The sequence below is a fragment of the Schistocerca nitens genome, chromosome 4 (genome assembly GCF_023898315.1).
Source record: "Schistocerca nitens isolate TAMUIC-IGC-003100 chromosome 4, iqSchNite1.1, whole genome shotgun sequence".
NCBI classification, from domain to species: Eukaryota; Metazoa; Arthropoda; class Insecta; order Orthoptera; family Acrididae; genus Schistocerca; species Schistocerca nitens.
In genome coordinates, this window is record NC_064617.1 from 757097237 (window position 1) to 757123498 (window position 26262).

Below are 26262 nucleotides of genomic sequence, written 5' to 3' on the forward strand. Positions count from 1 at the left end.
TCAGATGATGAAGAGATTGAAGAAATGTATCATGAAGTAAAAGAAATTATTCAGATAGTAAAGGGAGATGAAAATTTAATAATCATGGGGGACTGGAAGTCGATAGTAGGAAAAGGAAGAGAAGGAAAAGTAGTAGGTGAATATGCACTGAGGGTAAGGAATGAAAGAGGAGGCTGCCCGGTAGAGTTTTGCACAGAGCATAACTTAATAATAGCTAACACTTTGTTGAAGAATCATGAAAGAAGACTGTATATGTGGAAGAGAGCTGGAGACACCGGAAGGTTTCAGATTGATTATATAATGGCAAGACAGAGATTTTGGAACCAGGTTTTAAATTGTAAGACATTTGCAGCAGCAGATGTAGACTCTAACCACAGTTTATTGGTTGCAAACTGTAGATTAAAACCGAAGAAACTGCGAAAAGGTAGGAATTTAAGGAGATGGGACCTGGATAAACTGAAGGAACCAGAGGTTGTAGAGAGTTTCAGAGGGAGCATTAGGGAACGATTGACACGAAAAGGGAAAGGAATACAGTAGAAGAAGACTGGGTATCTTTGACAGATGAAATACTGAAGGTAACAGAGGATCAAGTAGGTAGAAAGACGAGGACTAATAGAAATCCTCGGGTAACACAAGAGATACTGAATTTAATTGATGAAAGGAGAAAATACAAAAATGCAGTAAATGAAACAGGATAAATGGAATACAAACATTTCAAAAATGAGATTGACAGGAAGAGCAAAAAGGCTATGCAGAAATGGCCAGAGGACGCATGCAGGGATGTAGAAGCATATATCACTAGGGGTACAGGAAAATTAAAGAGACCTTTCAGAAACAACCATCTGGATGAGTATCAAGAGCTCAGATGGGAGACCAGTTCCAAGCTAAGAAGGGAAAGCAGCAAGGTAGAAGGAGCATATAGAGGGTCTATACAAGGGCGATGTAATTGAGGGCAATATTACGGAAATGAAACAGAATGCAGATAAAGATGAGATCAAAGATATGACACTGCGTGAAGAATTATGTAGAGTGCTAAAAGACCCAAGTCAAAATAAGGCCCCGGAAGTAGACAACTTTCCATTAGAACTACTGGTAGCCTTGGGAGAACTAGGCATGACAAAACTCTTCCATCTGGTGAGCAAGATGTATGAGATAGGTGAAATACCTTCAGACTTCAAGAAGTTATAATAATTGTAATTCCAAAGAAAGCATGTGTTAACAAGTACGCAAATTACCAAACGACTGTATGAGGTTAATAAGTCACGGTTGCAGAATATTAACTCGAAATCTATACACACGACTGGAAAAACTGGCAGAAGCCTACCTTGGGGATGGTCAGTTTGGATTTCATAGGAAAGTAGGAAGACGAGAGGCAATACTGACCCTATAACTTATCTTAGAAGAGAGGTTAATGAAAGACAAATCTATATTTATAGCATTTGTAGACTTAGAGAAAGCTTTTGACAATGTTAACTGGAATACTCTCTTTCAAATTCTAAAGGTGGCAGGGGTAAAATACAGGGAGCGAAAGGCTATTTACAATTTGTACAGAAACCAGATGGCAGTTGTAAGAGTCGAGGGACATGAAAGGGAATCAGTGGTTGGGAAGGGAGTAAGACAGGGTTGTAGCCTCTCCCCGATGTTATTCAATCTGTATATTGAGCAAGCAGTAAAGGAAACAAAAGAAAAATTCGGAGTAGGTATTAAAATTCATGGAGAAGAAGTAAAAACTTCGAGGTTCGCCGATGACATTGTAATTCTGTCAGAGACAGCAAAGGACTTGGAAGAGCAGTTGAACGGAATGGATGGTGTCTTGAAGGGAGGATATAAGATGAACATCAACAAAAGCAAAACGAGGATAATGGAATGTAGTCGAATTAAGTCGGGTGATGTTGAGGGTATTATATTAGAAAATGATACACTTAAAGTAGTAAAGGAGTTTTGCTATTTGGGGAGCAAAATAACTGATGATGGTCGAAGTAGAGAGGATATAAAATGTAGACTGGCAATGGCAAGGAAAGCGTTTCTCAAGAAGAGAAATTTGTTAACATCGAGTATAGATTTAAGTGTCAGGAAGTCATTTCTGAAAGTATTTGTATGGGGTATAGCCATGTATGGAAGTGAAACATGGACGGTAAATAGTTTGGACAAGGAGAGAATAGAAGCTTTCGAAATGTGGTGTTACAGAAGAATGCTGAAGATTAGATGGGTAGATCACATAACTAATGAGGAGGTACTGAATAGGATTGGGGAGAAGAGGAGTTTGTGGCACAACTTGACCAGAAGAAGGGATCGGTTGGTAGGACATATTCTGAGGCATCAAGGGATCACCAATTTAGTATTGGAGGGCAGCGTGGAGGGTAAAAATCGTAGGGGGAGACCAAGAGATGAATACACTAAGCAGATTCAGAAGGATGTAGATTGCAGTAGGTACTGGGAGATGAAGAAGCTTGCACAGGATAGAGTAGCATGGAGAGCTGCATCAAACCAGTCTCAGGACTGAAGACAACAACAACAACAACAACATGTAGACTTAAAGAAAGCTTTTGACAATGTTGACTGGAATACTCTCTTTCAAATTCTGAAGGTGGCAGGGATAAAATACAGGGAAAGAAAGTATATTTGCAATTTGTACAGAAACCAGATGGCAGCTGTAAGAGCCGAGGAGCACGAAAGTGAAGCAGTGGTTGAGAAGGGAGCAAGAAAGGGTTGAAGCGCATCCCCGATATTATTCCCTCTGTATATCCCATGTATCGGGACTGGCTTTGATTTCCAGCCAGGTTGGAGATTTTCTCCGCTCGTAGACTGGGTGTTGTGTTGTCCTCATCATCAACTCATCCTCATCACTGGCGCACAAGTCACCCAATGTGGCGTCGACTGAAATAAGACTTGCACTCGGCGGCCGAACTTTGCCGGAGGTGGCCTCCTGGCCAACAATGCCACATGCTCATTTCATTTAGCAATCAGCAAAGGAAACAAAAGAAGAATTTGGAGTAGGAATTAAAATCCGTGGAGAAGAAATACAAACTTTGAGGTTTGCTGATGACATTGTAATTCTGTCACAGACAGCGAGGGACTTGGAAGAGCAGGCTGAATGGTATGGACAATATCATGAAAAGAGGATATAAGATGAATATCAACAAAAGCAAAATGAGGATAATGGAATGCAGACGAATTAAATAAGGTGATGCTGAAGGAATCAGATTAGGAAATGACAAAGTAGTAGATGAGTTTTGCTATTTGGGAAGCAAAGTAACTAATGATGGTTGAAGTAGGGAGGATATACCGGTTTACCGGTATGAAATGAGCGTTAAGATACAAATGTGTGGATAGGGAACATTTGTTGTGAACAAGCCATAATTTTTTTTTGTTTGGTTGGTATGACATCTGTGAAAGATATTTAGTATAAATCAAGTCATGGAACAAACAACATCATATGTTTTCATCGTGTTAACAATGTCGAATTTTGTACCAGAAAGTGATGATTTGCATTGTTTTCATTTGAAAAAAAGTGCTGCAGAGTCGCATCGAATGCTCGTCGAGGCATATGGTGATCATGCTCTATCAGAAGTAACATGCAAAAGATGGTTTCAACGGTTCAGAAATGAAGAACGTGGAAGACCACCAAAAAAGTTCGAAGACGCCGAATTGCAAGCAATACTGGATGAAGATGATACTTTGAGTCAGAAGCAAATGGCAGCAATGCTAAATGTTGCACAACAAACAATTTCTGACCGTTTGAAAGCTATGGGAAAGATCCAAAAGTGTGGAAAATGGGTGCCACATGAATTGAATGAAAGACAGATGGAAAACCAAAAAAAACATTTGTCAAATTTTGCTTCAAAGACATGAAAGAAAACCAATTTTGCATTGAATTGTTACTGGCAATGAAAAATGGATTTATTTTAAGAATACTAAACTGAAAAAATCATGGGTTAATCCGGGACAACCATCAAAATCGACTGCAAAAGCAGATCGATTTGGCAAGAAGACAATGCTCTGTATTTGGTGGGATCACAAAGGTGTGGTGTAACATGAGCTTCTAAAACCCGGTAAAACTGTGAATACTAATCACTACAGACAACAAATGATCAATTTGAACTATGCATTGATCGAAAAAAGACCAGAATGGGCCAGAAGATATGGCAAAGTAATTTTTTTACACGACAATGCACTTGCACACAAAGCAAAACTGGTTCAGGATACAATCAAAACACTTGGCTGGGAGCTGCTGCCCCCCCCCCCCCCCCCCCCCCGCCGTATTCACCAGACTTGGTCCCTTCTGACTACCATTTGTTTTCATCAATGGGACACACATTGGCTGACGAACACTTCGATTCCTACGAAGAAGTCGAAAATTGGGTGTCTGATCTGCTTCAAAAGACAAACATTTCTATTGTTGTGGTTTCCACAAATTGCCAGAAAGGTGGTCAAAATGTATAGAAAGCAATGGTCAGTACTTTGAATAAAATGTTTTTACTTTTCAATTCAAAATTAGTGTTTCATTTTCACAAAAAAACGCTCATTTCATACCGGTGCACCTGGTAATATGTAGATTGGCAATAGCAAGTAAAGCATTGCTGACAAAGAGAAATTTGTTAACACCGATTATAGATTTAAGTGTCAGGAAGTCCTTTCTGAAAGTATTTGTATTGAGTGTACGCATGTATGGAAGCAAAATATGGACAATAAACTGTTTAGATAAGAAGAAAATAGAAGCTTTTGAAATGTGGTGCTACAGGGCAGTCTTCCAATCCCTCAAGCAGCCAATTAGGCCAATAATGTGCCCTACCTCACAGAGAGGAGTAGAAACCACCATCATCATGGATAAAGCAGACAAAGAAGGAAAGCCAAGCCCTATGACCAGCAATATGTGGCTCATTCAGCCACTGGCTGGAATCCGGTTGCTGATCAGCAAAATCCTGGGAAGGGAGTGTTCCGAGGGACTCCTTCATTGTGTGACGTGCCTGAAGAGGGTGTTGCTCCTCTGGCTCAGGGTTGAGGACCCCAGAAGGCAGAGTGTCAAGCTCTCAAAATGGGTTGTAGGAACATTAGGAGGCAGCTACCCACAACAAGGGGGGATGTAGGAGGCACAAAGGGAAAGGGTACTGTCACTAGAGATGATGGCATCGTAGCTGTAGCTAATGTCATCATATGTACGAGATGCAAATGGACATATTGCTTCTTGGCCTCTTGATATACGAGTCGCTCAAGGGTCTTTTATATTTGGATTTTTTTTTCTTCTCTGGGAGATGGTACAGTCTGGTGAACATGGGGAATGGTGCTTCCCACAGCTGACACCAATGGGGAGGGGTGCAATGAGCATTCTTAGTCAACTGATGTCCACAATCCCTATAGACAGGGTTGGCGTTACAATGTGAAGACGTGCTCATATCTCGTGATTTGAAGCATGGCATGGAAGGGGGGACAGCGTTCCATATTGCATCGATAAACCATCACCTAGACCATTTCAGGTAATGAGTCGCCTTCAAAGGCCAAGATGAAGGCCCCAATATCAACGCTACTGTCCTTTCGTCCCACTGCACAGGCTGGATGAAATTTACACCCCGCTCCTCCAAACTGGCACTTAACTCGTTACTGGTCAGTAGAAAGTGACATAGGAAGATGGTAACCTATATGTATTGAGACTGCTATGGGTGGGGGGAGGGAGGGGGGTGGGGTCAAAAAGAAATCCCTGTCGATCCTAGCGCAAACTAAGTATTGTGGGGAGTATCTCTCTCCTTGTCTCTCAGGCAACCATATGACACCAGGCCATGAGTCAATTCATAATCGGATTATCCAAAACCTGAATGTTACTCGAAGGCCACATCTATTCAGGGTCTTCAACTGCAACTGGTTTGAAAGTGCCTTCCCTTCAAAATAGAAAGATCTTAGAATCGTCACAATCTTTAAGCCAGGCAAAAACTCAATGCCTATAGACAGCTACTGACCTACAGCGCACCAAAGTGCTCTGCAAACTGCTTGAAAGGGCGATTGCAGATTACGCTGGGTTCTGGAATCTCAGGACCTTTTGTACCCCTATCAGTGTGGTTTCTGGAAAGGACATTCCACAAATAACCACCTGATTAGGTTGGAAATGGCAATCCGGCAAGTTTTGCTGAATGACAGTATCTCATCACAGTCACCTTTGGCCTGTATAAGGCATACACCACCACTTGGCACCATCAAATTTTACTTACTCTCCACGACTGGGGCTTTTGAGGCCCCTACCGATTCATCAGCTTTCATCCTACTGTTTGTACTTCACTCAGATCTTTACAGGTCCAACAAAATGGCTTTATGCTCCACTCTTCATCACCAACAATGGACAAGTGATTTCTGTTTGGCCACTGGTGCCGCCACCCCCCCCCGCCCCCCCCCCCCCCCGTATGTCAATGAATTCTGCATTTTCTACAGCTCCCACTTTGTTCTAGCCTCAGCTGACTCCGTGAATGCTAAAATGTAGGACATGCATTAGTGGCATAGTACAGTCCATCCAGACCGAGAACTCTAATTAGCTACAAAGCGATTGGATGTTGTTGCACAGGCCACTTTTCTGGGCTTCTCATTGATAACCAGCTGTCTGGGTGCCCTATATTCACCTACTAAAGACTCGTTGCATGCACAGGCTTAATGTTCTCTGCTTCCTTGCTGACACCTTTTAGGCTGTGGATTGTGCTACTCTTCTTCATATTTACCAGGCCCCGGTCTCGACCTGACTGGACAATGGTTGCCAAGTTTATGGTTGAATAGAATCTTCAGCTCTGCATATCATTGTATCATCTGACTGGCCACTGGTGCCTTCTGGACTAGTTCTGCAGATAATCTCCTTGCTGAAGTGTGAATCTTCCCTCTTCAGTCCCAACAGTACCAATTGTCTTTCTCTGGGTCCCAGGTCATCCAGGAATCTCAAAGAATGAACTGCCTGAACATTTAGCTTGAGAATCAATTAATCACCCCACATTACCTCTGACGATTCCACCGCAGATTTTTGGGTAAACATTAGACCAAGTCTCATGGGCTGTACCTCACTGGCCTGTGCTTGGAATTATAGCACTCTGTCTTTCTCCTGGGTGCCGAGGGTCCATAGGCAAGCCAGTTGCCTTGCTGTTTCAGTCTTTGTGATGAGATGGTCCACAGTCAACTTCAGTATCATCCAGTTGAAATGACAACAGGACACGGACAGTATTATACCACAGTCTCTCTGTTCAATACCAAAATACCTCGACAGCATATCTGCCAACATCTTACTACAGGGTAGTATGAGACCATTTGTCTGTGACTGGTAGCCAGTTGTCAGACCCGTGGATAATGTCATAACTTGTTACCTCTGATAGTAATCTTGTCTAGAAAATTCTTCTACATTTGAGATACCAACACAAAATTATACTTTCTACAAGGAACTTTGCAATTTCTGGACCTTTGGCAGCCAGCACAGCTTTGATAACAGCTTAGTGGGCGAGGTAGTCAGTGGTGACTATTATCCATCAATCCCAATTTGTCAATTTCAGGAAAATTCCCAAGAGGCCAATTCCAATTCGGTGGAAAGGTGATGCAGAAGATGGGATTGATGCACTTCCACTGCTGGCATCATTTACAGTGACACTCATAGTAGAGACCTAGCCAGTGATCACTGCATCTGACTCTGTCTACGGTCCTTATAAATATCAGGTGACCAGGTGGTGGAGAGCTGTGGAAATACTTCATGATCAGGAAGTACTGGAATCAGCCCAACAGAACATATCAGTCCCCCCCCCCCCCGCCCCCCTCACTACACACAGATGATACTTTCCTTGTACAGCCACAAGGAAGAGCCAAGCAGAATGACTGTCATACTACGAAGTGTATGCAGTCTTCCACCCACCAGCTAAAACATTAGCACTGCTAACCTCAGGCTACAGAAATGCGAGGTCTGTCGTATATCTTGCCATTGCGACAAGACACATATAAGTCAGATTGTGTATACCGCTGAAGATCATTGCTGAGAAAACAAACAGCGGACCAGATTGCAGCAGCCTACTAAGTCGGCAGCAGCTGACACTGCCTATCAGAATTACATGGCTGGGTTGTGTGGGGAAGGAGACTAGACAGTGAGGTCACTGAAAACATTCTTCTTTAACTGAAAATAATGAACACTCAACTTTACACAGAAGGAAAGGAAGGAAGGAAGGAGGGAGGGAGGGAGAAGGAGTAAGTGGGGGAGTGAGAGAGGCGGGAGAGGGGGGAGAGGCGGGAGAGGGGGGAGAGGCGGGAGAGGGGGGAGAGGCGGGAGAGGGGGGAGAGGGGGGAGAGGGGGGGAGAGGGAGGAGAGGGGAGGAGAGGGGAGAGGTGAGGAGAGGGGGGAGGGGGGAGAGGGAGGAGGGGGGAGAGGGAGGAGGGGGGAGGAGGGGGGAGAGGGGGCAGAAGGGGGAGAGGGGGGAGAGGGGGAGAGGGCGGAGAGGGGGGAGAGGGGGGAGAGGGGGGATAGTTATAAAACATCGTGGACTTGTTATCTTTGTGTCTAATGATTTTAATATTGGTGATGAGGCTTTGATATCCCGCCTTACTGTTATACATGCCGATTGCCATATAATTCATTGCTTGAATGTTAAGGAGGAAATGGCGTCAGACACGTCGGACATGGAAGCCGAAGCGGAGATTATTTCCATATCGTCGGTTTCGCCGTGCACGCCCCAGGCGTTGTATACGCTGTCGGAACATTCTGACTAGGCCTTATTTCGGAAGGATGTGCAAGTGGCGTACTGAGTATACGCAATCAGATGCAGTTCGATTTGAATATGGCAAGATGGGGACAAACGTCAAATATGACGAAAATGCCCATAACTTTACTACCTTGAAACACTATGACATAACAGATGAATTCAAATTCTTTGCTAATAAATATGACTCTGTGATTATTAATAAAATTGTGACATATGTGTACAGAGTTAATGTACGGGTTGAAAGACTAACATTAGATGATACAGCAAACAAAAAAATATTTGAAGATCAAGGTGCTTTGGAGAAATTACGTATAGCATGTAGTAACAAGCTTGGGCCTTTTAGTTTGAAACCGGAACGTTCTTCAGGCGTTCCGTGGAGGAAATATAGTAGACGTAACAGATTTAAATTTGTAACATATTGTAAGCCAGAAACCAGTACAGATATTAATAAGGTTAAAGGATGGCCTGACCTAGAAAACGTGTAAGTGTAAGGGGAGAAGAGGGGGAAGAGGGGGGAGAGGGGAGAAGAGGGGGGAGAGGGGAGAAGAGGGGGGAGAGGGGAGAAGAGGGGGGAGAGGGGAGAAGAGGGGAGAAGAGGGGGGAGAGGGGAGAAGAGGGGGGAGAGGGGAGAAGAGGGGGAGAGGGGAGTGGGTGGAGAGAGGGTGGAGAGAGGGGGAGGCGGGGAGAGAGGGGGAGGCGGGGGAGAGAGGGGGAGGCGGGGAGAGAGGGGGAGGCGGGGGAGAGAGGGGGGAGAGAGGGGGAGAGAGGGGGGAGGGGAGAGGGGAGAGGGGGAGAGAGGGGAGAGGGGGGAGAGGGGGAGAGAGGGGAGAGGGGGAGAGAGGGGAGAGGGGGAGAGAGGGGAGAGGGGGAGAGAGGGGGAGAGAGGGGGAGAGAGGGGGGAGGGGAGAGGGGGAGGGGAGAGGGGCGAGGGGAGAGGGGAGAGGGGGGAGGGGAGAGGGGGGAGGGGAGAGGGGGGAGGGGAGAGGGGGGAGGGGAGAGGGGGGAGTGGAGAGGGGGAGGGGGAGAGGGGGGAGGGGGGAGGGGGGAGGGGAGAGGGGGGGAGAGAGGGGGGTGAGAGGGGGGAGAGAGGGGGAGGGTGAGAGGGGGGAGAGAGGGGGAGGGTGAGAGGGGGGAGGGAGGGGAAGGGGGGAAGGAGGGGGAGGGGGGAGGGAGGGGGCAGGGAGTGCGAGTGCTGGAGCGAGCGAGCGTGATTGATGGATGGATGGATGGGAAACGAGTCAACTATTGAGAAGGAGGGAGGCGAGACGAGCCAGCTGGGGGGGAGGGAGGAGAGAGGTATGGAGAGGTGTTCAGGGGTGGGAGAGGGAGGAGATGGGTGTGGGGGGGGAAGATGGGTGTGGGGGGAGATGGGTGTGGGGGGAGATGGGTGTGGGGTGTGGGGGGAGATGGGTGTGGGGGGAGATGGGTGTGGGGTGGGGGGGGAGACAGGTGTGGGAGTGAGAGACGGGTGTGGGGTGGGGGGGGGAGACAGGTGTGGGAGTGAGAGACGGGTGTGGGGGGGGGCGGAGGAGATGGGTGTGGGGTGGGGCGGTGGGAGATGGGGCGGGGGAGACGGGTTTAAAGAGGGGCGAGAGGAGGGGGTGGGGGGACACGGCTGCGCGAGGGGAGGGGGCACGCGCGAGGGGAGGGGGCACGCGCGAGGGGAGGGGGCACGCGCGAGGGGAGGGGGCACGCGCGAGGGGAGGGGGCACGCGCGAGGGGAGGGGGCACGCGCGAGGGGAGGGGGCACGCGCGAGGGGAGGGGGCACGCGCGAGGGGAGGGGGCCACGCGCGAGGGGAGGGGGCACGCGCGAGGGGAGGGGGCACGCGCGAGGGGAGGGGGCACGCGCGAGGGGAGGGGGCACGCGCGAGGGGAGGGGGCACGCGCGAGGGGAGGGGGGCACGCGCGAGGGGAGGGGGCACGCGCGAGGGGTTTTAAAATTACCTTGTTCAGAAGGTGTGATAAGTGGTCACAAAAATATTTTAAACAAAAAAAAAAAGCAACTGTAGCTAAATGATTGTATGATACGGTACTCACTTGTTACAAGATTTTACATAACATGCTCATCACGTACACTGAATAAAGCAAAATGGGTCTTCCCATATGAGACACTCATCTCCTACACAAATTGTGCCACTATTGAATTACAGGTACGCAGATCAAACGAGAAGGGTAGTGGCCCATCTTGTCGATGCAGAATCTGACATTCTTTGGAGAATTGTCACAAATAAGCAAATGCTCTGCAAAATAAGTACTATAATTTATTGTTAAGATAAGTTTCCTCAGTTTAGCAGTAGCACCCACCTGGATGACACATTGAAGGTATCTGCATTGTAGCCATATCTATATGACAAAAAGCAAATGTACTGGCACTAGTGCTATGGAAAACTACCTGCAGAGGGATCTAAATATGTGTGCGTAAGAAATGTGCTTAGATTGCACCGAGTAGATTAGGCTATGTAATTATATCACAAAACGAAAAGAAAGTCATGTCTTATAAGGGGCCACTGTCAATCTAACATAAAATAAAATTAAATTAATATAAAAAGGGAACTGAAATAACTTCTGAAACAATTTAAGACAGCAAAGATATTTCACTGTGAATGTAGTAAAATTGTTATTAAAAGTAATAAATACTGTAAAGATGGGTGCGGGAGGTGGACACTAAATTTATTGAACCTAATGGCTAAAATGGAGAAACTTCACTTAGCACTAAAAAAGTTCACAAACAGTAGCTTCACTGTGCACGTAGCAGACAGTGCTATTGAAAATAATAAACAGTGTGAGGAAAAGGTGAGGGGTACCATAAAGTTAAATTTGTTGAAAACTAATTGTAATACTGAAATAAACTGTGCTTAGCATTAGAGAAGTTACAAATGCCAGATGAAGTAGATCGGCCAAATTGCTCATCACATGAGACACCTATCTTAAGAACAAACATAAACACAACCAATAACAGACAACTAGAGTGACTTTATATTTAGCATTAAAGTAGATTACAAGCAGTGGCTTCGACTAGAGCAACACCGCAATGACATTTCGCTGAGCATGCAATAAATCGTGCTGCTGAAAGTAATAAATACTGTAAAGAGGAGACCACAAAATTGAATTTTTATTAGGAGCTACTGCTAAACTGAGGAAACTTATCTTAACAATAAATTATAGTACTTATTTTGCAGAGCATTTGCTTATTTGTGACAATTCTCAAAGAAATTGGAAGAAAAAGCAATTCTACATCATGTGGTAAAAGTGTAGACATTAGATTTGTTAGAAGAACTTCAACTATTAAAGCATTATCTGCAGCTGGCTAGTAAGAGCTTCGTAGATGGCTTTAAGCAGTTGCTCATGGCTGCAAAATAAGTTTTCCCAGTCTCCACTAGTTTCAGTGAGCAAGCAGTTTTCCTCAAACTACTTTTTCCTTACAATAATGAAATAAGTTTTCATCTGTGTGACAATTTATACATATATGTAGCATTATCTTGGCCTTTTTGACATTCTTGTAATATCTGCAGCCTAAATGTGATAATTTATACATATATGTAGCATTATTCTTGGCCTTTTTGACATTCTTGTAATATCTGCAGCCTAATTTGAATTTGGGACTTGTTAGTGGTTCTGCTTCATTTGTCAACTTCTCCAATGATAAGCAGGAGTTTCCCCATTCCTTCTAGTTCATGGTATCCTCTTCTTTACAGTATTTATGACTTTCAATAGTAGTATTTACTACATGCACAACAAAATGTTGCAATGGTGCTCTGTTACAAGGTCTAGCACTAAGTAGAAGTTTCTCCATTTCAGCAATTAGTTTTTAAGAAATTTTAGTTCATGATACACACTGCCCCACTTTCATTACAGTATTTACTATTTTCAATAGCACACTTTACTACATGCACAGAAAAATGTCATTGCACTATTGCTCTGCTATAAGCTACAGTTTATAATCTGCTTTAATGCTAAACATAGACTGACTAGTCGTTAAGTCATGGCTTGTATTACACGTCTTAAAATTGGTGTTTCATATGACAAGAGCTGTTTGACTGTTCAGCTTTATCTAGTGTTTGTAACCTTCTCAAATTCCAATCAGAAGTGTCACCATTTTAGGAATTAGGTTTAGTAAATTTCATGTCATCCTCCCTCCTTTTACAGTATTTACTACTTTTAATGACAATTTTACTACAGGCATGGCGAAATGTCATCGCTGTCTTACGCTGTTACAAGAATGTTTACACACTCCATTTTTACACACACTATTATACTTGTTTTATTTTATATGATTTTAAATTAATAGTGGCCTTATATAACACTTAATTTTCTTTCCTTTTTCTACTGTAATTACATAAACTTAATGCAGTCTAGGCACATTTCCTACTTGCAAACATTTAGCACTCTCTGCAGCTATCGTTACTTAGAGCTGGAGCCTGTACATTTGGTCAGCTGACTTTTGCTATTCATCATATACATACTACAGCAATCCTGATACTATCACTGTGTACCATTGTGTACAAGTCAACCCAAACGTCAACAAGAGCTCTATATTAATGGGACACTACATTTGGCGTTTGATCTGCATACCAGTAATACTATAGTCCTACAATCCTGTCATAGCCTGCGAGTATGTGTGTTCATAAGATGGGTATCTGATATTGGAAGAGCCATTTGACTTTACTCAATATAAATAATCAGTATGTGATGTAACGAATAAGTACCCTTATGATACAATCTTTTGGCTCCAGCTGTAACTCTGTTCTGTTTAAAATATTTTTCTTATCACATCACTAACTTAATTTTTGGGGTCCATTACGCCTTCTCACGAAAATTTTTAAATTGACAAAACCTAGTTCAAGGGCTCCAGTAAACTTTCTTCACAACTGGTTGGCTGATTTTTTTCAGCCTCTTACAAGTTTGTTGTCAACATTTGCTGAAGTTACAGCTCTGTTTAAGATTTTGGAAGCTCCCGAGTGAACTACTGTCCGAACAAATTGGCCTTGAATGACTATATCAATGAAATTTGCTTATATGTGGGTGACTGTCATTCAGGGATGATTTTCATTTGTGGCAGCCTCACCTCTATGGATGGTCACCTTGTTTTCCTCAATGAAACAGCTAGGCAAGTGGCCTGGTATCTCTATGCAGTAACGGGGAACAGCTATGGCCTGTTGGGTAGCAACCACGTCCACGATACTGTGATGAGCTTCATCCCACAGGATGAACTTATTTGTCTGCAGTTAACAGGTAGACTAGAGTTGCACTGTTGGTTAATGTTTGGTAGCATAGTAATCACCGAAAAATTGCCTGTTTTTCTCTGCAGTAACATATAACAGAGCTAGGGCACCACAGCAAAAATGCATCTGTGTGTTATCCTCTGTCCTCCAAATGTCTGTTGTTCTGAGAGGCATTGGATTTGGTGGAAGAGTTAGTTGTACATGCGTTGTTCTAGTGCTGGTTTGTTGTTTGGCGGCAGTGGCGTAAGTCCAAAAAAGTCGAGTCCATTATTCGACACATTCGACTGGCAGCAAGGACTGGTACTAACAATTGACACACTTCAACATTCTCTATTACCTCCAGATTTTGTCAGCTTCTGCCATATTTGGATTTACAATGTGGCATAGGCCCAAATCATTCTGTATGCAAGATTGTTTTTCCCTATGACAATGGGTCCTGTTCTTTAATTTATTCTTCCGCTAAGTGGACTTGCTGCTGACAGTCATCAGATATTTCCCTCGGTTGGGCTGGAATTTGTCCCAGCTATTGGACTTCCTTTTGCTGTTTTCTAACTGCCCCTGGGTTGTTTTGCCAAAGTACCAGTACACATTTGCCTAACAGATCGCATCACCCCACCTTTGTATGTGGCAGCTCGGTTAAGTCCTTTCAGCGATTTTATCAGATCGTGAACAGCATCTGAAAAAAACCTTGATTGATGCCTGAGGTGCAGTTGTTGCCATTTTGGGATAGCCTACATTGGTATCCTGAACATACAGACTGGGAATGATGTACTACTTGAATTCCAGTTCCTGTATGTGTAGGTGCAGTTGTTGCCATTTTGGGATACATTGGTATCCTGAACATACAGGCTGGGAATGATGTACTATTTGAATTCCAGTTCCTGTATGTGTAGGTGATAGCTTTCATGTTGCCTAACCGAAGCCACAGTAACGTAGATATTTTGAAGTATCCTGGTGTCTCCACTGACCAATGTCACATAACAACCAAAGTCAAAAAATGGTTCAAATGGCTCTGAACACTATGGGACTTAACATCTGAGGTCATCAGTCCCCTAGACTTAGAATGACTTAAACCTAACTAACCTAAAGACATCACACACATCCATGCCCGAGGCAGGATTCCAACCTGCGACCGTAGCAGCAGCGTAGTTCCAGACTGAAGCACCTAGAACCAGTCAGCCACAACGACCGGCAACCAAAGTCAAGTGCAAATCCAAAAGCTGGGTCATTAACGCAGTGCAACAGTTAGAACTGAAAACACTTAGTACCAACACCAACTTACAGCCAGGACAGAACTGAGCTTCTGGATGGATAGTGCTGTTATTCATATACTCACAAAATATTCCACAATGCTCTTATTCACACAAACGTTTAGTATTCCAGAATGAAGGAACATTATAAACAAAATATTTCAAAAAACTAAATAGCAATTGCTGGTAGTTGGGTTCGAACTGCCAACCACAGCACACGAGCCAGAAACACTGACCACTACACCAATTCTACATGAACCTGAGCTCGCAGGAATGTGCTTTATCTAGGCCAAAGAAAATTCCTATGAAGTTATGCCTAACTGGTCTCTTCCAAAATGGAAGATTAAGAGTTTAACGTCTTGTCAAAAACGATGAAATTACAGATGAAGTATGAACTCTGATAAGACAAGGTTTGGTAAAAATCCACCATGTCCTTTTATATAAGCGTCAAATTATTTGGCTCAAGCAATTAAGTAAACAATGAAAAACTTCAATCTGGATGGTTGTCAGACGTGAAACACTACTCTTCCACATCAAGGTCACCTCTCTTAATTCTTTCAGTATCATTAACTTACCACGTGGACTATGGAGTGGTGTCTCTAAGTAAAAGCAGAGAGATGTTTTCTGAACTCTAGGGAGGCAGATGATCATCTGCACAGTAGACTTTTTCATCCATCTCATGATTATGCCAAAATAAATACTAGTGGTATTAAGGGCCATATTAATCTTAAGCATGAAAAAAATTATATTATTCAGAAAATTCTGTCCAATTTTCCTGTGTTCTCTTTAATATTTTGAGCTGTAGCCCTATCATGGTGAAAGGCTGCAAGTTTTCTGCCCAGGGTCTCTTAATAGTAGACAGAGATGACCACCTGTCTTGTACTGCAAGGGACTGGCAATTTACAGAGACTTTCCGAAGGCGTGGTATGGTTGAAAGATGATGGATCATGCATTTAATTCCTGAGCACCACATGAAGGATTGCTTAGTGATTCTATGGTGCCCCTTTCACCTTCCCAACCAGCCATTTCTGTGTGCTTTGGCACCAATCTCTTCTGGGGGTGTATGAACCATGGAAAAGGCATTGGAATATAGCAGTATGTACACAGAACACATTTATAACTGGGTCACATAGCTGAACAGTGACTGCTTATAAAAGTTAAATGGAATAAGAGTAGATGAGTACACTTAATTACCAAGGACAGATGCTCTGCAATTAGCTGTTACCATTTGCATTGTTCTTGCTCTCTTGCTTTCAAGGGTAATCAGCACAGAATGGAATTTTATGTAAAAAAATATTTCTTTTGCTAAAACAAATTCCCACAACAGCACACTTCAACCGTATACAAAATTCCATTTCACATAAAAATCATATTTTTAAATTTATAATTTTGATAAAAACCCATAATTTAGGGAATCCCTTATTTATGACGTGAACAGCTGTTGGTATGTACATGACAGTCTTCAGTACTTGGTGATATAATGCCAAAAGTAAAATCAACTGTCTGTTTGTTTACGCAATAATGTATTGCTGAATTTAGTGGCATCTTTACAAGAGATGGAGCAATTCTGTTCTGTTAAAAATGTGTGAAACCGACAAATACAGACCTGCAATCTCAAGTCTTCCAGCATTTAGCAAGTAGTAAACAAAGAATGGCCGCTTACAACTTCCACACAAATTCTTTTACATGAAGCAACTTCCTCTTCATATACCCTGCTTTCAAAAAGTTACATAGATTTATGCAACACTATTCTTTTGTGTGATATTCCTTTATATAAACTGAGAAGTCCAGCAGTCAGAAGTTTTCTTATGAAATACAAAAATTTTGAAACTCATGAAGAAACACAATTAAGAAAATTGCAAGTGGCTGCCTGTTACGGAGAAATGCCACAAAATATCAAAGCAGAATTTGAAAATAAACAAAAAAATTGGGTAAGCATTGACAAATCACCAGACTCTAGTGGTAGGAAATGATGTGGTATGTGTTCTAGAAAATGATGAAATCCTTTCCAAGCTATGATTTCTATTAGCATGTACAAAAATATCAGCAATGAATCATGCAACAATGGCTTGCTTATTCAATGAATCTCTGCAGTTGTTATGGCTGAATGGGGTGAAATTTGATAGTTTTTTACTCTTACTTATGGATGCTGCTCCACGTACGAAGAGGCCGCCAAAGGCCTTTGTAAAGCTTCACACACGATATATGCAACTTGTGTAGTACACTGCATCCTAAAGTGGACAAATTAATCTCAAATAGCAAAAAAGGTGTTTGTGAAAGCACTAACAAGAATTTATTTGTTCACAGCCAAAACTCCAGATCCAGCACTTCGACATAGACCCACAGCTACTCACTGGGGGAACTGATTAAAACCAACAGCGCATTATGCAAACAATTTAGAAAATTTTAAATCCACTATTGATGACCTGAATAAGGATGATGCCTCTTGAATTGAAATTCTTCAGAACTTACTCAGTGGCAGTGGTGGAGGGTGGGGGAAATCTTACATATCTACCAATCTGAGTTCTTTTGTGTTTCACTCTATCAAAAAATCATAACCATCAACCAGCTTAGTTAATGAAGTGCATGACAACAAGAAAAAAGTAAAAAAGTGGAAGCTATTAAACACAAATTTGAAAGTGTGTTCGAAAATGATGTGGATTCATACTATGCATTAAACTGCCAAGGTTTTGAGAGAGCAGAAGTAGACAGCAGCACAATTTGACGTTCCTTTGATGGAATGCATGAGACTATCATCATGTGTTGAAAGGTCCTTCTCCCAGTATCATGCTTTGTTTCAAAAGTTGTTGTGAAAGAAAACTTGGAGAAAGTTTTGGTGGTTCACTGTCACAGTTAGTTGTTTTGATCATCACTAAGTATGATCGGTGAGCATTTTTTTTTTTAAACATAAGTATTTACAGTTTTGTAATATTGAAACAAAATACTTCTGCATTTTACACGTATTTTAATATCTTCTTACGTAAAAATAAAATATTTTAAAGCTTTTTACCACATTTATATCCCTCATAATCAGAAATCCTCAGTTCATACACATTCTGAACTTGTGTCTCACGGCATTTATCAGTCAGTGAAAAAAGTCTCACATGCTGTATTGTTAACGTATAAATGTCAATGATATCAAACTAAAAGCACAAGCCAGTTTTAAAATTCTCTCAGTATTATTCTCTGGTATGGTTGGTAACTGCATCACACATGATTTCTCTCTATATACCCTTCTATAGGATTTGTTTCTTCTTACAGCTAGTGTTAAGGGAAGGTGAAGTTGCTTTTGCAACCATTGATTTTCTTAATATTGTTTCTACCACTGTGAGGCATAAGTGATTTGTAAAAATTATGGTTTCACTTGATGGTAAGGGTTTACACACAACTACGTTATTGGTGAAAGTTATTTTGCAGTATTCTTTAGACCAATTTCTCAAGTACTGGAACTACCCAGTCTTTACATGATCACTGAATGTGATGGACAGGGGCACACTACATTTCAATCTAAATTAGTCTGGAAGGTGATAGGATGAAAGTTGGTGAATCCAATGTATGTCCAATAACATGTTTAACGCACTGTATTTACATCCCTGTTGAATCCCATAGTTTGTCACTGTGGTCTGATATTTCCAAACAATTCGACATTCCAATAGAGATCCCAGTACCCCTGATAATTAAATACGGCACAATTCCATGAAGCCACAGTGGTTACGTAGTGCTGACGCTTGTTGACAGTTCTTCACTATGTCCCAGTTGCAGGTTCTTCTAGTCAGTTTCCTTCACTAACTGACGGAACAGCCTTAACAAACAAGTTTACAATACAAAAGAAGAAAGGTCCTGATAGTTATGGAACACATCCAAGGATGTTACAGGTAAAGAGAATCAGATGTTTACTCTATAAACTATTAATCAATATTGCGCACTGTGAATAGAGTTAAGATTACATTTATAGCTTCAAAGAACTAGTTATTGGGAATACTCGTGACAAGTATCCGACCACTCGTATTATTAGTGTGCCTTGACCACATTTTATAGACAGATTCAAGTTCATATGTATGAAAAAATATCCTCGTGCAATATAGTTAAGGTGAAGGTGATTAATAGATGCCATTGTGGTCTTCAGTCCAAAGGCAGGTTTGGTGCAGTTCTCCATTCCTGTCCCACCTGTGCAATCCTCGTCTCTGTATAACTCCTGCAAACTACATCCACTTGAACCTGCTTACTGCATACAAGCTTTGGTCTCCCTCTACAATTTTTATATATCCCCCACACTTGCATTATAAAATTTGCAATTGCTTGATGCCTCAGCATGTATCCTGTCAGTCAATACCTTATTTAGACAAGTTTTGCCACAGATTTCCGTTTTCCTCACTTTGATTCAGTGCCTACTCATTAGTTATGTGAGCTACCCATCTAATCTTCATCATTCCTCTATAGCACTACATTTCAAAAGCTTCTATTCTCTTCTTGTCTGAACTGCTCATTGTTTACATTTCATTTCCATACAAGGCTACTCTCCAGGCAAATACGTTCAGAAAAGACTTCATAACAAACAGTTAGTAGATGATCTTGCTATTGCCAGTCCACATTTTATACCTCCCCTACTTCAACCATCGCTATTCATTTCATGCCCAAATAGCGAAATTCATCTATAACATTTAGTGACACATTTTCTAATCTAATGCACTTTGTACTGCCTGATTTAACTCTGATTACATTCCATTGCCCTTTTTTTACTTTTTATCTCCACCTTACAACCTCTTTTCAAGACACTACCCATTCCATTGAATTGCTCTACCAAGTCCTTTACTGTCTGATGCAATTACAATGTCATGAGCAAACATCAAAGTTTTCATTTGTTTCCACAGAACTTTAATATCCTTTCTAAATTGCTCGTTGATTTCCTTTAGAGCTTGCACAAAGTACAGACTGAATAACATTGGGGATAGGCTACAACCGTGTCACTCCCTTGACATCTGACATGTTTCCAGTACAAAAATCTTTGATTTGTCACTGTACATTACGAAACGAATAAACTACATTCTCAACTACTGCTTCCCTTTCATGTCCTTTGACTTAACTTTGCAGCTGCAGTCTGGTTGATGTACAAGTTGTAAATAACCTTTCACTCTCCAGTATTTCATCCATGCTACCTTCAAAATTTTAATGAGTGTAGGCCAGTTGACACTGTCAAAGGCTCTTTCTACAGCTACAAATGCTACAGGCCTAAACGTATGTTTGTCTTTCTTCAACTTATCCCTTAACAGTACTAGTACAATATGTAAATTACGCTACAGTATACTTCACACTGTGCAAAAGGCTTGTTACAGGGAGAAAAGCGAACAGTGTCTCACAAAACATGACTTAACAATATTTAAAGCTTCAAATTTTTAGTACATGCAATGGAATGTATTTTAAAGTGTTCGCAAACCTTATCTGTCTTGCTAGTACGGGGAAAATTGAAGTTCATAGACACGAAAGCCAAATAAGGCACTCCTACTGTAAATTATGACAGTGCTTACACACATCAGGACCTAATACAAGAATAAATCCCGAAAACTTTTTTACTTTAATAACGGTCCCTTCATAAAAACGAAATACTTCTGTTTGGTACGAGTAAAAAGAAAATGTTTCATGGAAAATGACTTCCTTTTTTAAATGCATATCATATTGAGCACTCAAGAGAATGGCACGTTTACATGCTTTCCACTATTTAGGCTATTTCCACAAATGTAAATGTGCTATTTACTTGTTCAACATATATTTCCAACACGCTGAAATGTGCAAAATGTCACAGAGAACAAGCTGAAGAATGTGGTATACACAGAGCGCGAAATTACTCACTGGAGTATCAAAGGAGAACACGCACTCGTCTTTGTATATCTTATCTCCGTTAGATGGAATCCTTATATCAGGCAAGAAGCGAGTCAAATCCACAGCAGCCATCGCACAATTTCTGATAGACCTCTTCGTGTTGATGTCTTAATTTTTCTCCTCACGGTAAACACCGGTGTATATGCACCATCACTAGCAAACTCCGCACACCAAAGATCTCCACGTGTGTCATTACTGTACCGCAAAGATCTCGTGGCGGTTTTTTTCAGAGATCTCCACCGACTTTTTAATCGATTGGCATATACCATAAAACGTTTCATTTGCGTTCAGTCTTACAATCACGAAGAGTACGCTGAAGATCGCAATTAGAAAAACGCAATTAAAAAACTCAACATTACATAGTTAACTTGGTTTGCTTAATTGCGCAGCCATAATATAAAAATTACCCTCCAATTTTGTTGATTTCTTGCGAAGGTCTTTGATGGTGATGAAAGTTACGCTAGTGTGAGTGTTGTCAAAAGCCGTGAGGGATTGCGGGTACGAGAAATAGTATTAATGGAATAATGGCAGCAACCAGCGGTGAATATATTAAATCTCAATTCCCGACAATTGATGACGAGTTGTATCAGTATGTGGAAGGTAGTGTCCTGAATAAGAGTACATAATGTAATATTGTTTTGCAATCAATTTAGCTGCACAGAACGAACTATTATTTCTATATAGCAAGAGTTTTTTTACTCATTTGAATTTTGGAAATCGTATTTAATAGTGAAGTATGTAATATATAAAATAAACCTACTTGATCTGAATCGATCACTTAACTTACCTTAAACTTAAGCCAATACGGTACAATGGACATTGAAAAACTGATTTTGTGCTCGGTAATCTTACTGTTGATTTGTATTTTCTCATTTTTAATCCCCTTCCAGGAATTTTGTCAAGCAGTGCAGACGATTTCGAAGATAGCACAGAACTGTACGATGCAATTGGAGAAGTTCTTCATGAAGCGGCAAGCGATAAAAGTGAAGTAGAAATAAGGTAAGCTTTCGCACTTCAGTACGCACTACTCATAATTTGTTTTCGTCTTTAAACATGTTAGCGTCGAAAATGTCATTTCGTTGCAACAGCGCAATAAAAATATCTCGAAAGCATCTTTTTATGTACGATTCGGTGTGACTTAGGTCAGTCGTAACGTTACGGAATGTTCAAGCACTGAAATACATTACAACACCACGAATCCACGTTCAATATGAAGTTGATAATGGAATCGTGCCCAAGTGTAGAAAGTCATTGTGGAACCACATCGATCCATGACTGTTAAACATAGTGATTACCTGCAGTAGAAATTTCACATGCAGTACATAATATTGAAGTAACCTGTTTGGGGCCATGTCCATTATAGTACTCCCTGAGTTAGCCAGGCACAGTTACAGGTGGGATGAAGGGTTACAGAGCATCCACCAGGAAAGCTGGAACAACCAGAATATGGTTGTTGGATGTTGAGATTTGTATGGAAGCAATCAAATGGCTTAATGTACCCTGCCTGTGGTTTCCTTTGTGTGTGCTGAAAATGGCTATGTACAGAACAACCTGGAAGGTGCTGTTCAACCTACATAAACATTATTCAATCAAAGACACCTCCCCTTAGACAATAAGTATGCAGATGACAGTGGATGAAATGTTTGTATGTTCTGATATGTTTCCTCAAAAGGGATTGACTTAATCATAGTGGATGTACATTTATTAGGTGTGTTCTTGTTCATCAGAACACTCTGTATTTGTGGTCTGACACATAAGTAAAATGACTAATTGTGGGGATAAGTATACATAATGTGTGGCCATTTTAAAAATGTTAATTAACTCTTTCACTTTAAGTGTGACTGGTGGAGCCCATGTAAGTTCATTCCAGAGCTCATCTGAACCTTCTGACACTGGATGTCAGCTTCATCCTGTAATATAATTGATGAGGTGTTTGATGTCACATGTGCTCAAAAAGAACACTGATAGTTTCTTTTGTGCCTATGCTGGTTTTTGGAATGTAGGTTGCAGTGACAAACTAATTATTAACATAGCCTGAGGTCCAAGCCAGGTTGAGAGGTGAAACTTTGGTTGAGTTGAAGCCAACAAATACGAATGCATAATTTTAGACATGGTAATATACTGATCTATAATGTAGCCTGAAGTCTAGTTTAAGTTAAAAGGGGCAGTTTGGTTGAGTTGACCAAGCAGTATCAAACACTTTAAATCCCATTTCACCACTCAATTCATTTTCAGATGTCATTTTGTGCACAATAGCACCACTGTAAATGTCTTTTGGCAGAGTGCAGGAATGTCTTAAGTAAACTGTGATAGTGCTACTGCATCTGTGCTAATTCCTGTGTGCTCATCTAACGATGAGGCGCTAGCCCCTGGTGTGGCTGCTCATTGCACAGCATTGGAGTGGCCCATTTACCTATTGTTAGTGGCAAACCTAATCAACTGCAGCCCTGGTGATTTGTGTAGTTTGTTGGTGTTTGATCCAAATAGTGCTGGATTAATTGAAGCCTTCAGATATTGCTATGCCAACTCTCAACCAAACTGTCACCCTTTCAACATACCTTAGATCTTGCTATGTTTCGGCTGCCTTTCACACCACTCTACATTCCAAAAAATTTAAGACCCAAAACCAGTATTTGCAGGCTTCTCCTTCTGTTTGTGCATGTGTGACTGCATGCCACTTTGTACTGTAGATCTAACACTGACTTAGTAAAAAGACAATTTTGACATAGTAATCTGGCAAAATGTGTAGATGAAGCACACCACATTGACTTACATTATGCACTAAGATGCTTCATCTTGGGTGTTACATGTTTGACTTTAGGAACATTTCATGCCAATTGGTCTAGAGCTTGCTGCAAGACAATCACCTACTTTGATGGAATTCTGTGTAAACATTTGCACATTTCCAGTAAACATTAGTAAAGTTTGACACTCGCCAGTTTAGTACTTGCAGAGGTGTAGTCATTTGTTTGAATCAGTAACACAGCTTTCACAAGTGACCCCAGAGTTTTTGGCCACATTGAGACACAGTATCTCCGGCAATATTTTCATGAAAGAAACAAAAGTACGCAACCTTGTACAACTTTTTGTTCTCTCTCAAGTGGAGTAATAAAAAATTTTCATGAACAATTTTCATATGGATAATTTGAAGTGAAGTAAGACTGAAAACATAGCTGTTTGAAAAAATGTGGAGATTAGAGTTTTATATCTCTGTAAGTAAGTGTATGACAAACCTGAAATGTTGTGTGATATGGCCTACCAACACAAGATCTTAGAATTTAAAGTCATTCTTCGACTTTCCGATGGGACACCACCATATCATAGGTGCCTTCGCTGCTGGGAGGGAGGGTTTTACGTTCCTTGAAGATGCTGAGGACTGTGGCAGTGGTGGCATGGGCCACCCAGTATGGATAGGCCTCAGTGGAGGGTCCCGATAAATAGTGTCCCACAATTTAGGAAAGGGAGGACTGTGTTTTCCCAGATAGCTCCTCCAGCAGTGGTTGGGTATCAGCACAACTCCAGGTTTCCCAAGCTGTGGACTGGCCTGTGCCATCACACCTCTTCTACCAGAAACTCTGATCTTACTTCAGGGAGACCGAGCGAGGTGGTGCAGTGGTTAGCACACTGGACTCGCATTCAGGAGGACAACGGTTCAATCCCGCATCCGACCATCCTGATTTAGGTTTTCCATGATTTCCCTAAATCGCTCCAGGCAAATGCCAGGATGGTTCCTCTGAAAGGGCACGGCCGACTTCCTTCCCCATCCTTCCCTAATCCGATGAGACCGATGACCTCGCTGTTTGGCCTCTTCTCCCAAACAACCCAACCCATACTTCAGGGACCATTGTTAGGAGTGGCAGTGCAACATTGTGTGCTTCAAAGAAGGGTCCATGGCTTCACTATCTATGCTGTGAGGAAGGAACACTCCTCTTAAGGAAAAACCTAGACCTGAATGTGTGCTGCGTGCTGATTGGGAGAACGACTGTTGAGCTAAAACAGTCTCTAGCGGGCAGCCTCTGGGACACTGCCTACTACCCCTCAGTTGTACTGGATGATTCAGAAAGAAGGAACACATTTCAGTTTATTACAGACTAACTATAAAAGTTAGAAACACACTGAAAATGTCACTAGAAAGAGGAAGGTTTGAAGTTTTGACATATCTGTTCTGTTGTTTGTTTGTAGTAACATGGCAGTTATCCCACGAGATAATTTTTTATTGGAATTTGTGCGAAATCAATTTATTGTTAAATTGCAATCTGCATTCCACCATCAATTCAGCAAGAAGCCACCTTTGCACAAGATTTATTACTGGCATACATAATTCTTGGAAGTTGATTGTATAAACAAAGGGAAGAGCACTGGTTGGCCATGCACGTCTGATGAAAATGTCAAGAATATCCTAAATGAGTTCACACATAGCCCTCTGAAGGCCACGAGATGGACAGGCGATGAACTTCAACTTACTCAAACAACAGTGTGGTGTGTTCTGAAATGACACCTGCAGATGAAGCCTTAAAAGTTGCAGTTACTGCAGCAATTGCAGCCTAGTGACCATAATAGGAGTTTTCACCTGCCTTGAGATGATTAGGTATTTGTGTTGTCCTCAGCATTTCATCATCATCATGAAAGCAGCGAGATTGGACTGAGCAAAGGTTCGGAATTTGTATGGGTGCTGATAACAGCGCAGTTAAGCTCCCCACAAACCAATAATAATAATAATAATAATAGAAGGTATGAAATTTGCATTTCAGTTCTCCAGGGAACTTTTCCAAATGGCTCATCTTTATGTGAATCAACATTTCATCTACTGGGTAAACTAAACTGTCAACGTACAAACTTAGGGATCACAAAATCATGGTGTCCTCCTCAAACATGAGACTCTCACCAGAAATGAGTGTGTTTTGTACCGTTTCTGTTCAAAATGTTTGAGCCTTCCTTTTTTGCAGAGGAAACTGTGACAAGAATGTCATACGTAGACATGCTACAGAATTGGTTGTTTCCTCAACTTCAAAAAGGTGCACTTTCAGTTAAGGTGCAGTGTTATCTTAATGACACAAGCTCTCAGCATTGGCTTGGAAGAGATGGACAAGATGATCTTGTTACTTGCTCTTGACTCCCCAGGTCACCAGATCTCACACCTTGCAGTTTTTATTTCTGTGTGGGTGCATGAACAAAGCCTTTGTATCCCACTTGTGGCAGCTACTCTTAAA

The 26262-nt window shown here is 41.8% G+C and overlaps 2 protein-coding genes across 4 annotated transcripts in view; one reads left to right on the forward strand and one right to left on the reverse strand.

The window, feature by feature from the left end:
• The window catches only part of LOC126253050 (ubiquitin carboxyl-terminal hydrolase 5), a 160586-nt gene extending 139342 nt beyond the window's left edge, over positions 1-21244 (reverse strand). Inside the window, exon 1 of one of the 2 annotated variants that reach the window (XR_007545889.1) lies at positions 21023-21244. Coding sequence is in view for 1 of the 2 variants with exons in the window: in XM_049954130.1 (XP_049810087.1) it covers positions 21023-21124 (102 nt within the window). In the remaining variant the exon portion in view is untranslated. The remainder of the gene's footprint in view (positions 1-21022) is intronic. The other variant, XM_049954130.1, reaches the window with a different exon arrangement.
• A 234-nt stretch (positions 21245-21478) lies between these two features.
• The window catches only part of LOC126253051 (ATP-binding cassette sub-family F member 3), a 139423-nt gene continuing 134639 nt past the window's right edge, over positions 21479-26262 (forward strand). For both annotated transcript variants that reach the window (XR_007545890.1, XM_049954131.1), the window contains exons 1-2: positions 21479-21652; positions 21943-22051. Coding sequence is in view for 1 of the 2 variants with exons in the window: in XM_049954131.1 (XP_049810088.1) it covers positions 21577-21652; positions 21943-22051 (185 nt within the window). In the remaining variant the exon portion in view is untranslated. The remainder of the gene's footprint in view (positions 21653-21942; positions 22052-26262) is intronic.